Raw genomic sequence first — 13,142 nt, 5'->3', positions numbered from 1 at the left:
AGGGCAATGTGAAGAGAGAGGCTAAGTGCAGGAATAGGCGCACCTTACAGATGTGCCTCTTCTGGGGTGGCTGGGGTCAGATGTTTTTAGCTGAGGGGGCAATAACCATGGTCCCTCTCTAGGGTATTAATATCTGAAATCATATAAACTAAAAGGTGTACAATGAACACAAATACTAAAAAGTCATCATAAAAATGTAGAATTTTATTGAATGACAAAAAAATATATAAAATATAATACGTCAAATACCAAAGTTGGCCAGAAGGTGGCACTACAGGGTAACAAATCAGCAAATCCCTCAAGAAAATGATTACAACAATGAAAAATATATGATAGTGAGGTGACTATAAAAAATAGAAATGTGAAAAATAAAATGCAGTGAAAAAACATCAAAATTTATGTGAGGTAAAGTACAAACCGTGAGTATGCTGTGGAGCCAACCTGTCCCTACGCACGTTTCGGCAGTAAAAAGCCTTATAATTTGTAAAGCGCTGCGGAATATGTTGGCGCTATATAAATAAAAATTATTATTATTATTATTCCAGGGGAGAATATCTGCCCTAAGTCACTGGCTTTCCCTCTCTGGTGGAGAAAATTGCACGGGAGCCCACACCAGTTTTTTCCGTGAATCCTTTAATTTAACACCTACAGCTCCAAAATTTGACACACACACACTACCAACATTATTAGTGAGGGACATATATAAATCTAACGGATTTGCAATGGTTTACTGTATGTAAACCAGGTCTCATATCCTGTCTATTTCCATGACTATGAAAATTGTACATTCACACTGAAGGCATCAAAACTATGAATTAACACATGTGGAATTATATACTTAACAAAAAAGTGTGAAACAACTGAAATTATGTCTTATATTCTAGGTTCTTCAAAGTAGCCACCTTTTGCTTTGATGACTGCTTTGCACACTCTTGGCATTCTCTTGATGAGCTTTAAGAGGTAGTCACTGGGAATGGTCTTCCAACAATCTTGAAGGAGTTCCCAGAGATGCTTAGCACTTGTTGGCCCTTTTGCCTTCACTCTGCGGTCCAACCCACCCCAAACCATCTCGATTGGGTTCCGGTCTGGTGACTGTGGAGGCCAGGTCATCTGGCGTAGCACGCCATCACTCTCCTTCTTGGTCAAATAGCCCTTATACAGCCTGGAGATGTGTTTGGGGTCATTGTACTGTTGAAAAATAAATGATGTCCAACCAAACGCAAATCGGATGGAATAGCATGCGGCTGCAAGATGCTGTGGTAACCATGCTGGTTCAGTATGCCTTCAATTTTGAATAAATCCCCAACAGTGTCACCAGCAAAGCACCCCCACACCTCCTCCTCCATGCTTCACGGTGGGAACCAGGCATGTAGAGTCCATCCGTTCACCTTTTCTGCGTCGTACAAAGACACGGTGGTTGGAACCAAAGATCTCAAATTCGGACTCATCAGACCAAAGCACAGATTTCCACTGGTCTAATGTCCATTCCTTGTGTTCTTTAGCCCAAACATGTCTCTTCTGCTTGTTGTCTGTCCTTAGCAGTGGTTTCCTAGCAGCTATTTTACCATCAAGGCCTGCTGCACAAAGTCTCCTCTTAACAGTTGTTGTAGAGATGTGTCTGCTGCTAGAACTCTGTGGGGCATTGACCTGGTCTCTAATCTGAGCTGCTGTTAACCTGCGATTTCTGAGGCTGGTGACTCGGATAAACTTATCCTCAGAAGCAGAGGTGACTCTTGGTCTTCCTTTCCTGGGGCGATCCTCATGTAAGCCAGTTTCTTTGTAGCGCTTGATGGTTTTTGCCACTGTACTTGGGGACACTTTCAAAGTTTGCCCAATTTTTCGGACTGACTGACCTTCATTTCTTAAAGTAATGATGGCCACTCGTTTTTCTTTACTTAGAATTTGTATTATGGCAAGAAAAAAAGCAGCTAACAGTCTATTCAGTAGGACTATCAGCTGTGTATCCACCAGACTTCTGCACAACACAACTGATGGTCCCAACCCCATTTATAAAGCAAGAAATCCCATTTATTAAACCTGACAGGGCACACCTGTGAAGTGAAAACTAGAGTTGAGCGACCTTGACCTTTTTAGAGTCGAGCCGGGTTTCGCGAAACCCGACTATCTCAAAAGTCGGGTCGAGTGAAATCGGCCGATTATGACGTAAAGTCGGGATCGACCGAAACACGAAACCCAATGCAAGTCAATGGGGCAGCATAGTCGGCAGTGAATGGGGGCCAGGAAAACACCTAGAGTGCCCATTTTATTGTCAAAACCATCCATTCTTCTTAATGAAGCTTGTCAAGCGTAATTTACCTTATAATAATTGGAAGGCATTTGAAATTGGGGGTCATTTGGCTAAAGTTGTGGTGGGTAGGGCTGGTTCAAGTAATTAGTGGGCCCAGGAAATCTGGACCACGTCACGGCAGTGGAGCAGGGAGAGGTAAGTATTTCAACTTTGCAAGTGCTGTGAACCTGAGCAAGCAGGGGGGGCCCACTCGTTGGCATTGGCACTGGCACAGGGCCCCTCAAAGTACAGCGGTGTGTTTGCACGGCGGGGGCACCTCCCACCGGCAGCAACACTTTTGCGTACTATGAGAGGCCCTGTGCCAGTGACGTCGCCAACTAGTATTCCTCCCCCCACCTGATGAAGGAACCTGCACTTTCATCTGCACCTTCCTCTTTGTCCCCGTGTAAGGTGGTATGGTATGCGGGAAGAGCAACCTGACTTTCAGCAGGGTCACAATGTTGTTGTGTAGCGTGCACGGGGAATGTTGCGTTATGGGTCAATGTACCAGCAGACTCATCTATCACTGGCTGGGCAATGGGCAGGATGAGGAGGAAACACAGATATAGGCCCAAAGAATAAAGTTGGCTAAATGCAGTTCAAAATTGGTAACACAGGAATAACCAGGGGGCATTGCAGTGGAGGACAACTGGAATGAGAGGCTGACACAGAGAGTAGGCCCAAATCAGTAAGTAGTCGAAATGCAGTTCAAAATTGGCAACCGTAGTAAACAGGCGGCACAGCTTTGTTCAGTGGAGGAGAACAGCAAGGAGTGGCAGACACCGATAGTAGGCCCCAACCCAACTAGTAGGCCAAATGCAGGCTAACATTAACAACTACTTAACGAGCGCCTGAAAACGGAATTTCAGGACAGGAAACCAGGAGAACAGCAAGGAGCGGCAGACACTGTTAGTAGGCCCCAAACCAACTAGTACGCCAAATGCAGTTGTTCCATTTAACCACAATTTAATGAGAGCCTGAAGATAGAAGTTCAGGAAAGGCAACCTGGAGAACACCTTGGAGTGTAACACACCATCTCTCTACACCCCATACCCAATTTGTAGGCCTAATTCAGTGTAGTTTCCAACAACTACTAAACGAGAGCATGAAGATCGAAGCATTGGCGAGGAAACCTGGGGAACACCTTGGAGTGGAACACACCATCTCTCTACACCCCATACCCAATTTGTAGGCCTAATGCAGCGTAGTTTCCAACAACTACTAAACGAGAGCCGGAAGATCGAAGCTCAGGAAAGGCAACCTGGAGAACACCTTGGAGTGGAACACACCATCTCTCTACACCCCATACCCAATTTGTAGGCCTAATGCAGTGTAGTTTCCAACAACTACTAAACGAGAGCCGGAAGATCGAAGCTCAGGAAAGGCAACCTGGGGAACACCTTGGAGTGTAACACACCATCTCTCTCCACCCCATACCCAATTTGTAGGCCTAATGCAGCCTACTTTCCGACAACTACTAAACGAGAGCATGAAGATCGAAGCTCAGGAAAGGCAACCTGGGGAACACCTTGGAGTGTAACAAACCCTCTCTCTACACCACGGAAGGGCTGATTCTTAGGAAGGAAGGCTGTCGGAAAGAAGCAGGGCGCGTCCGAGGGTGATTATATTCTTATTAGGTATATACTCACCCTCGGACGCGCCCTGCTTCTTTATTTGTAATGAATGTTTATTTGCAATGTGGTTTTGACTTACTCTATTTTTTTGGTAAATAATGATTTTATTATTTTCATTGTTTTGCATCTTCTTGGCAATAATATAAAGAAGACGCGACAGGACAACACTCGGTGGATGCCATATCTGTGTTTTAAATTGAAAAAAACTTTCAGTTAACTACTTGCAGGAGAAAGTTATTGTAGCTGGTGGCCATTTTTAGTACTGTACCAGATTTTTGTTGTATGTGTTTGTTTTTAATGTTAAAATGTCTGCATTTGATATCTCTCCAGTATTTTCTTTTTTATAAGCAAAATACTTATTTTTATATTTTCTGATGTTGGTTCAAGGGGTACACGGGCAGCAGTAGACAGGTCAGTGGAGGCCTAGTGGAAGGAGGGACCGCAGACAGGCTTCGAAGCCCTAACATAATAAATTGGGCTGGCTGTAGGCAATTTAAAATTGGTTCCACGGGAACACGGGCAGCAGTAGACAGGTCAGTGGAGGCCTAGTGGAAGGAGGGACCGCAGACAGGCTTCGAAGCCCTAACATAATTGGGCTGGCTGTAGGCAATTTAAAATTGGTTCCAGGGGAACACGGGCAGCAGTAGACAGGTCAGTGGAGGCCTAGTGGAAGGAGGGACCGCAGACAGGCTTCGAAGCCCTAACATAATAAATTGGGCTGGCTGTAGGCAATTTAAAATTGGTTCCAGGGGAACACGGGCGGCAGTAGACAGGTCAGTGGAGGCCTAGTGGAAGGAGGGACCGCAGACAGGCTTCGAAGCCCTAACATAATAAATTGGGCTGGCTGTAGGCAATTTAAAATTGGTTCCAGGGGAACACGGGCAGCAGTAGACAGGTCAGTGGAGGCCTAGTGGAAGGAGGGACCGCAGACAGGCTTCGAAGGCCTGACATAAGAAAAATGTCAATACAATGGTATTGACAGTGCCAGGCATTGAAGGATGTCAGCGCATAGACTAAACATTGGTGGAGCTGTGAGAGAAAATTTTGCAAGTCGTAGAGCACTGTTTGACCTGGGGGGGGGGGACTGTCTTGTGGCCGGCGGTACAGGCCCAGGGCCCCTCATATTACAACGGTGTGTCTGACGTTCGGTGCGCACCACTACCGCCAGACACTTTATTGTACTATGAGGGACCTAGTGGCAGTGCCGTCGACCAAAAGCGGGCACACCCACCTCTTCAGACAAACAGTACTCTCACGGGTGCTGGCGCCAAGTGGCGATACCACGGCCCCGTGTGGGGACTTTGGCCATTTAGGGAGGTGTTAACATGTCGGATGCTGGACAATCAGGTGCTGCAAATTACGAGATTGGAAAAGGCATTCAGAATAGTCCACAGGCAAGACCTTTACATAGGAAAGCTAGGTGTCAGCCGGGCAAGGTGGGGCAAAAGATTTCGAAATCCAGTTGTGGTTCATTTTAATGAAGGTTAGATCATCTACATTTTGGGTAGCCAGACGAGTCCTTTTTTCTGTTAGTATTGAACCTGCAGCACTGAATACTCTTTCTGATAGGACACTAGCTGCCGGGCAAGCAAGCTCCTGCAATGCATATTCTGCCAATTCTGGCCAGGTGTCTAATTTTGATGCCCAGTAATCAAATGGGAATGACGGTTGAGGGAGAACATCGATAAGGGATGAAAAATAGTTTGTAACCATACTGGACAACTGTTGTCTCCTGTCACTTTGAATTGATGCTGCAGTACCTGTCCTGTCTGCGGTCATAGCAAAATCACTCCACAACCTGGTCAGAAAACCCCTCTGGCCAACGCCACTTCTGATTTCTGCCCCTCTAACTCCTCTGGTCTGCTGGCCCCTGCAGCTCGTGTGAGAACGATCACGGGCGCTGTGTGCAGGGAATGCCAGAAGCAAACGGTCAACAAGAGTTGATTGTTTGGTTGCTAATATTAGTTCCAAGTTCTCATGTGGCATTATATTTTGCAATTTGCCTTTATAGCGAGGATCAAGGAGGCAGGCCAACCAGTAATCGTCATCGTTCATCATTTTAGTTATGCGTGTGTCCCTTTTGAGGATACGTAAGGCATAATCCGCCATGTGGGCCAAAGTTCCAGTTCTCAAATCTCCGGTTGTGCTTGGTTGAGGGGCAGTTTCAGGCAAATCCACGTCACTTGTGTCCCTCCAAAAACCAGAACCCGGCCTTGCCGCGCCACCAATTTCCAGTGGCCCCGGAAAAGCTTCCTCATTACAAATATAATCATCCCCATCATCCTCCTCCTCCTCTTCGCCCGCTACCTCGTCCTGTACACTGCCCTGGCCAGACAATGGCTGACTGTCATCAAGGCTTTCCTCTTCCTCAGCTGCAGACGCCTGATCCTTTATGTGCGTCAAACTTTGCATCAGCAGACGCATTAGGGGGATGCTCATGCTTATTATGGCGTTGTCTGCACTAACCAGCCGTGTGCATTCCTCAAAACACTGAAGGACTTGACACATGTCTTGAATCTTCGACCACTGCACACCTGACAACTCCATGTCTGCCATCCTACTGCCTGCCCGTGTATGTGTATCCTCCCACAAAAACATAACAGCCCGCCTTCTGTTCGCACAGTCTCTGAAGCATGTGCAGTGTTGAGTTCCACCTTGTTGCAACGTCTATGATTAGGCGATGCTGGGGAAGGTTCAAAGAACGCTGATAGGTCTGCATACGGCTGGAGTGTACGGGCGAACGGCGGATATGTGAGCAAAGTCCACGCACTTTGAGGAGCAGGTCAGATAACCCCGGATAAGTTTTCAATAAGCACTGCACCACCAGGTTTAAGGTGTGAGCCAGGCAAGGAATGTGTTTCAGTTGGGAAAGGGAGATGGCAGCCATGAAATTCCTTCCGTTATCACTCACTACCTTGCCTGCCTCAAGATCTACAGTGCCCAGCCACGACTGCGTTTCTTTCTGCAAGAACTCGGACAGAACTTCCGCGGTGTGTCTGTTGTCGCCCAAACACTTCATAGCCAATACAGCCTGCTGACGTTTGCCAGTAGCTGCCCCATAATGGGAGACCTGGTGTGCAACAGTGGCAGCTGCGGATGGAGTGGTTGTGCGACTGCGGTCTGTGGACGAGCTCTCGCTTCTGCAGGACGAAGAGGAGGAGGAGGGGGTGCGAACGGCTACAGCCAACTGTTTCCTAGACCGTGGGCTAGGCAGAACTGTCCCAAACTTGCTGTCCCCTGTGGACCCTGCATCCACCACATTTACCCAGTGTGCCGTGATGGACACGTAACGTCCCTGGCCATGCCTACTGGTCCATGCATCTGTTGTCAGGTGCACCTTTGTGCTCACAGATTGCCTGAGTGCATGGACGATGCGCTCTTTAACATGCTGGTGGAGGGCTGGGATGGCTTTTCTGGAAAAAAAGTGTCGACTGGGTAGCTCGTAGCGTGGTACAGCGTAGTCCATCAGGGCTTTGAAAGCTTCGCTTTCAACTAACCGGTAGGGCATCATCTCTAACGAGATTAGTCTAGCTATGTGGGCGTTAAAACCCTGTGTACGCGGATGCGAGGCTAAGTACTTCCTTTTTCTAACCATAGTCTCATGTAGGGTGAGCTGGACTGGAGAGAGGGAGATCGTGGAACTAGCGGGGGTGCCGGTGGACATGGCAGACTGAGAGACGGTGGGAGATGGTATTGTTGCCGCCGGTGTCCTAGATGCAGTGTTTCCTACTACGAAACTGGTGATTCCCTGACCCTGACTGCTTTGGCCTGGCAAAGAAACCTGCACAGATACTGCAGGTGGTGCGGAAAATGGTAGCCCTACACTGCCGGAAGGGATGTTGCGTTGCTGACTAGCTTCATTGGCCGAGGGTGCTACAACCTTAAGGGACATTTGGTAGTTAGTCCAGGCTTGCAAATGCATGGTGGTTAAATGTCTATGCATGCAACTTGTATTGAGACTTTTCAGATTCTGTCCTCTGCTTAAGGTAGTTGAACATTTTTGACAGATGACTTTGCGCTGATCAATTGGATGTTGTTTAAAAAAATGCCAGACTGCACTCTTTCTAGCATCGGATACCTTTTCAGGCATTGCAGACTGAGCTTTAACCGGATGGCCACGCTGTCCTCCAACAGGTTTTGGCTTTGCCACGCGTTTTGGGCAAGATACGGGCCCGGCAGATGGAACCTGTTGCGATGTTGATGCCTGCTGCGGCCCCTCCTCCTCCGCTTCAGAACTGCTGCCGCCTGCACCCTGTTCCCCCAATGGCTGCCAATCGGGGTCAAGAACTGGGTCATCTATTACCTCTTCTTGTAGCTCGTGTGCAACTTCGTCTGTGTCACCGTGTCGGTCGGTGGTATAGCGTTCGTGATGGGGCAACAGTCTCATCAGGGTCTGATTCTTGATCATTACCCTGCGAGGGCAATGTTGTGGTCTGAGTCAAAGGACCAGCATAGTAGTCTGGCTGTGGCTGTGCATCAGTGCACTCCATGTCAGATTCAACTTGTAATGGGCATGGACTGTTAACTGCTTCACTTTCTAAGCCAGGGACGGTATGTGTAAAGAGCTCCATGGAGTAACCCGTTGTGTCGCCTGCTGCATTCTTCTCTGTTGTTGTTTTTGCTGAAGAGGACAAGGAAGCGACTTGTCCCTGACCGTGAACATCCACTAACGACGCGCTGCTTTTACATTTACCAGTTTCACGAGAGGAGGCAAAAGAGCTAGAGGCTGAGTCAGCAAGATAAGCCAAAACTTGCTCTTGCTGCTCCGGCTTTAAAAGCGGTTTTCCTACTCCCAGAAAAGGGAGCGTTCGAGGCCTTGTGTAGCCAGACGACGAACCTGGCTCCACAGCTCCAGACTTAGGTGCAATATTTTTTTTCCCACGACCAGCTGATGCTCCACCACTACCACTACCCTCATTACCAGCTGACAATGAACGCCCCCGACCTCTTCCACCAGACTTCCTCATTGTTTTAAAAACGTAAACAAACTAACGGTATTTGTTGCTGTCACACAAATTACACGGTGAGCTATAACTTCAGTATGATTTAGCTACCCCTTTACAGGTGAGTGAGACCACAACGAAAATCAGGCACAATGTTACACACTCTGTTGTTGGTGGCAACAAATGAGAGAGATGCCACACACGCAGGACTGTCACTGAAGCACAAATGTAAATATTAATCTCCCACTGATTTGATTTTTTTTTTTTTTCAGGGAGACTTTAGGAAAAAAAAATAATAGAATAAAATGATTTTTTCAGGAAGAATTTAGAAACCAAATAAAATAAAATGATTTTTTCAGGGAGAATTTAGAAAACAAATAAAACAAAAAAAGGCTTTCTATGGCCCACTGAGTGAGAGATGACGCACACAGGAGTCAGGAGTGGCACACAAGCCCAGAGGCCAATATTTATCTCCCACTGATTGATGTAGTGATTTTTTCAGGTAGATTTCGGAACCCAAATCAAGCTAAAAAAATAATAGGCTTTCTATGGCCCACAATTGGAGAGAGAGAGAGAGAGAGAGGGCACACCCAGGAGTCAAGACTGGCACACAAGCAGAAAGGGCAATATTAATCTCCCACTGATTTGTTTTTTGTTTTTTTTCAGGGAGACTTTAGGAAAAAAAAATAATAGAATAAAATGATTTTTTCAGGGAGAATTTAGAAAACAAATAAAACAAAAAAAGGCTTTCTATGGCCCACTGAGTGAGAGATGACGCACACAGGAGTCAGGAGTGGCACACAAGCCCAGAGGCCAATATTTATCTCCCACTGATTGATGTAGTGATTTTTTCAGGTAGAATTTAGAACCCAAATAAAGCAAAAAAAAAAGGGCTTTCTATGGCCCACTGAGTGAGTGATGATGCACACAGGAGTCAGGAGTGGCACACAAGCCCTGAGGCCAATATTTTTCTCCCACTGATTGATGTAGTGATTTTTTCAGGTAGATTTTAGAACCCAAATCAAGCAAAAAAATAAATAGGCTTTCTATGGCCCACTATTTGCGAGAGAGATGGCACGCTCAGGACTGGCACACAAGCCCAGAGGCCAATATTAATCTCCCACTGATTGATGTAGTGATTTTTTCAGGTAGATTTTAGAACCAAAATCAAGCAAAAAAATAAATAGGCTTTCTATGGCCCACTGACTGAGAGATGGCACACACAGGAGTCAAGAGTGGCACACAAGCCCTGAGGCCAATATTTTTCTCCCACTGATTGATGTAGTGATTTTTTCAGGTAGATTTTAGAACCAAAATCAAGCAAAAAAATAAATAGGCTTTCTATGGCCCACTGAGTGAGAGATGGCACACACAGGGATGGCACTCTAGCAGAAATGTCAATCTTAATCTCCCACAAAAAAAAAACAGGGAGTGTCCTTCAATTACTATCTCCCTGCAGTAATCTCAGCCAGGTATGGCAGGCAGCAATAAGGAGTGGACTGATGCACAAATTAAATAAAAAGTGTGTACAAACAAAAAAGATAGCTGTGCGGAAAGGAAGGAACAAGGTTTTGTGCTTTGAAAAAAGCAGTTGGTTTGCACAGCGGCGTACACACAGCAATGCAGCTATCAGGGAGCCTTCTAGGGCAGCCCAATGAGCTACAGCGCTGAGGGGAAAAAAAAAAAAAAAAAAAAAAAAATGTAGCTTCCACTGTCCCTGCACACCGAAGGTGGTGTTGGGCAGTAGAAATCGCTACAGCACAAGCGGTTTGGTGGTTAATGGACCCTGCCTAACGCTATCCCTGCTTCTGACGAAGCGGCAGCAACCTCTCCCTAAGCTCAGATCAGCAGCAGTAACATGGCGGTCGGCGGGAACGCCCCTTTATAGCCCCTGTGACGCCGCAGACAGCAAGCCAATCACTGCAATGCCCTTCTCTAAGATGGTGGGGACCAGGACCTATGTCATCACGCTGCCCACACTCTGCGTTTACCTTCATTGGCTGAGAAATGGCGCTTTTCGCGTCATTGAAACGCGACTTTGGCGCGAAAGTCGCGTACCGCATGGCCGACCCCGCACAGGGGTCGGATCGGGTTTCATGAAACCCGACTTTGCCAAAAGTCGGCGACTTTTGAAAATGAACGACCCGTTTCGCTCAACCCTAGTGAAAACCATTCCCGGTGACTACCTCTTGAAGCTCATCAGGAGAATGCCAAGAGTGTGCAAAGCAGTCATCAAAGCAAAAGGTGGCTACTTTGAAGAACCTAGAATATAAGACATTTTCAGTTGTTTCACACGTTTTTGTTAAGTATATAATTCCACATTGTGTCACGTGATCGATGCAGCCGATGAGCCACCACTGGCCGGCTGCAGCTTTTTACTAGTTTATCAGAGCTGCTCATTGGCAGCAGCAATCAGGTGACACAATCATGTCATGTTACCCTCAGGGATCGGAGTAACTGCAGGAGGTATTTGTTTTTATTATAATTGGGGTCCTGAATAATTAAGATGGGGAGTGAAGTGGTGGACAAACCCTTGATGTCCATGGAAGGCAGCACTAGGAGAACCTGGAATACCTTTGTAGACTGTGAGCCCTCGCGGGCAGGGTCCTCTCTCCTCCTGTACCAGTCGTGACTTTTGTATAACTATACTACTGTACTTGTTTATTATGTATACCCCTCCTCACATGTAAAACGCCATGGAATATATGGTGCTATAATCATAAATAATAATACTTCCATATTAGAAAGTGTCACAAAACCATATCCACAACATGTCTGTGATAATAAAGTGGACATGGCCTCTAAAGACGGCACGTGATACCAAACCTTCCCCGGAGACGGTGGGCTCAGCCGCGAGAGCAAACCTTCCCCGAAGACGGTGGGCTCAGCCACGAGAGCAAACCTTTCCAGGAGACGGTGGGCTCAGCCACGAGAGCAAACTTTCCCTGCAGACGGTGGGCTCAGCCACGAGAGCAAACCTTCCCTGCAGACGGTGGGCTCAGCCACGAGAGCAAACCTTCCCCGCAGACGGTGGGCTCAGCCACGAGAGCAAACCTTTCCAGGAGACGGTGAGCTCAGCCACAAGAGCAAACCTTCCCTGCAGACGGTGAGCTCAGCCACAAGAGCAAACCTTCCCTGCAGACGGTGAGCTCAGCCACAAGAGCAAACCTTCCCTGCAGACGGTGGGCTCAGCCGGAGACGGTGGGCTCAGCGTTGTTAGAAAACATATTTATCCCTCATGTCAGTCAGCAAGGAGCGCTGCTCCGGGTCACTAGTCCTTCCTCATGGCGCGGACTGACGGCTCCAGAGCTGGCCTCCTGCCCCATGAAATCCAGAGCGGCTCAGCGTACACCACTGCCCGAGCAGAGAACAGCTCATGGGGGACCAAGGTATCAATGGGGCTAATAGCACAAAAGCGATGACTGGTACAGCACCGGCCTGGCACCGCCCACTGGGCATCTTCAGGTTCATTAGCATAATAGATACTTGTTTTTGGGAGCTTTGCAATTCGACCAGCGTGAAAACAGTGATCCCAGGTATCAGCATCACCCCGAGCGGTTACTGTGAGAAAGCTGCTGGGCAGAGGGAAGCCATGTCCTCCACAGAGCTGGGCGTCCACAGCCGCATCACAGAGGGAGCAGAGACCTCCTATTACTGCCGGGGCTGCTCTCCGATACACGGACATCCCCCATGGCCGACATCCCCGGCTGTACACAGCGGACCTATTGTATACAGCGCCGAGTACACACCGTGCAGCCCGCACAGCACTCACCCGGATGTTGTAATCCTAATGGAGGACGTCACATACCCCGTCTGACAACTAATAGAGGTTGCAATGGTAAGGCCGCCATGATTCCGCACACAGCTTCCTGGTATAGCGCCACCTCCAGGCTACGGAAAGATGGCGGTCGCCATAGACAAGAAGACAACGGGCGGAGTTGTTAATAATGGAAGAAGCCGATGGCGCCCCCCTGTGGACAGATTACAAGCTGTTCTTCTCGGTGCTTGCTGTAACCTGTGAAGCCAGGACCACAATGCTGGGAATAACTATCCCTGGGTGAGCATGTGTCATGTGATCGGGCACCTGTCCCCAGTGGGGTGTGCAGCTTCTGGGGTCAGATCAGTGCAGTGTGTGAAGAGCGCAACCTGTTGTTTTATTCCTGCTGTATTAACAGTCTAATTGTAAGATACAGATATCATACTTTTTAGGCTACGTTCACATTGGCGTTCCGCCAATGTGCGTCACTGTTGCGCCGGCGACGCAGCGGCGACGCAGCG

At 47.8% G+C, this 13,142-nt stretch overlaps 1 protein-coding gene across 6 annotated transcripts in view; it reads right to left on the bottom strand.

Moving 5' to 3' along the window:
* RP9 (RP9 pre-mRNA splicing factor) overlaps positions 1 to 12,777 on the bottom strand; it is a 47,225-nt gene extending 34,448 nt beyond the window's left edge. The window contains exon 1 of one of the 6 annotated variants that reach the window (XM_069730280.1): positions 12,637 to 12,777. Coding sequence is in view for 2 of the 6 variants with exons in the window: in XM_069730278.1 (XP_069586379.1) it covers positions 12,427 to 12,491 (65 nt within the window). In the remaining 4 variants the exon portion in view is untranslated. Of the gene's footprint in view, positions 1 to 11,766; positions 11,914 to 12,350 lie in introns of those variants that run through there. The other 5 variants (XM_069730281.1, XM_069730282.1, XM_069730279.1 and 2 more) reach the window with 5 other exon arrangements.
* Between the last annotated feature and the right edge of the window lie 365 nt (positions 12,778 to 13,142).

The sequence above is a fragment of the Ranitomeya imitator genome, chromosome 6, assembly GCF_032444005.1.
Source record: "Ranitomeya imitator isolate aRanImi1 chromosome 6, aRanImi1.pri, whole genome shotgun sequence".
NCBI classification, from domain to species: domain Eukaryota; kingdom Metazoa; phylum Chordata; class Amphibia; order Anura; family Dendrobatidae; genus Ranitomeya; species Ranitomeya imitator.
This window is presented reverse-complemented; position numbering and strand designations above follow the sequence as displayed.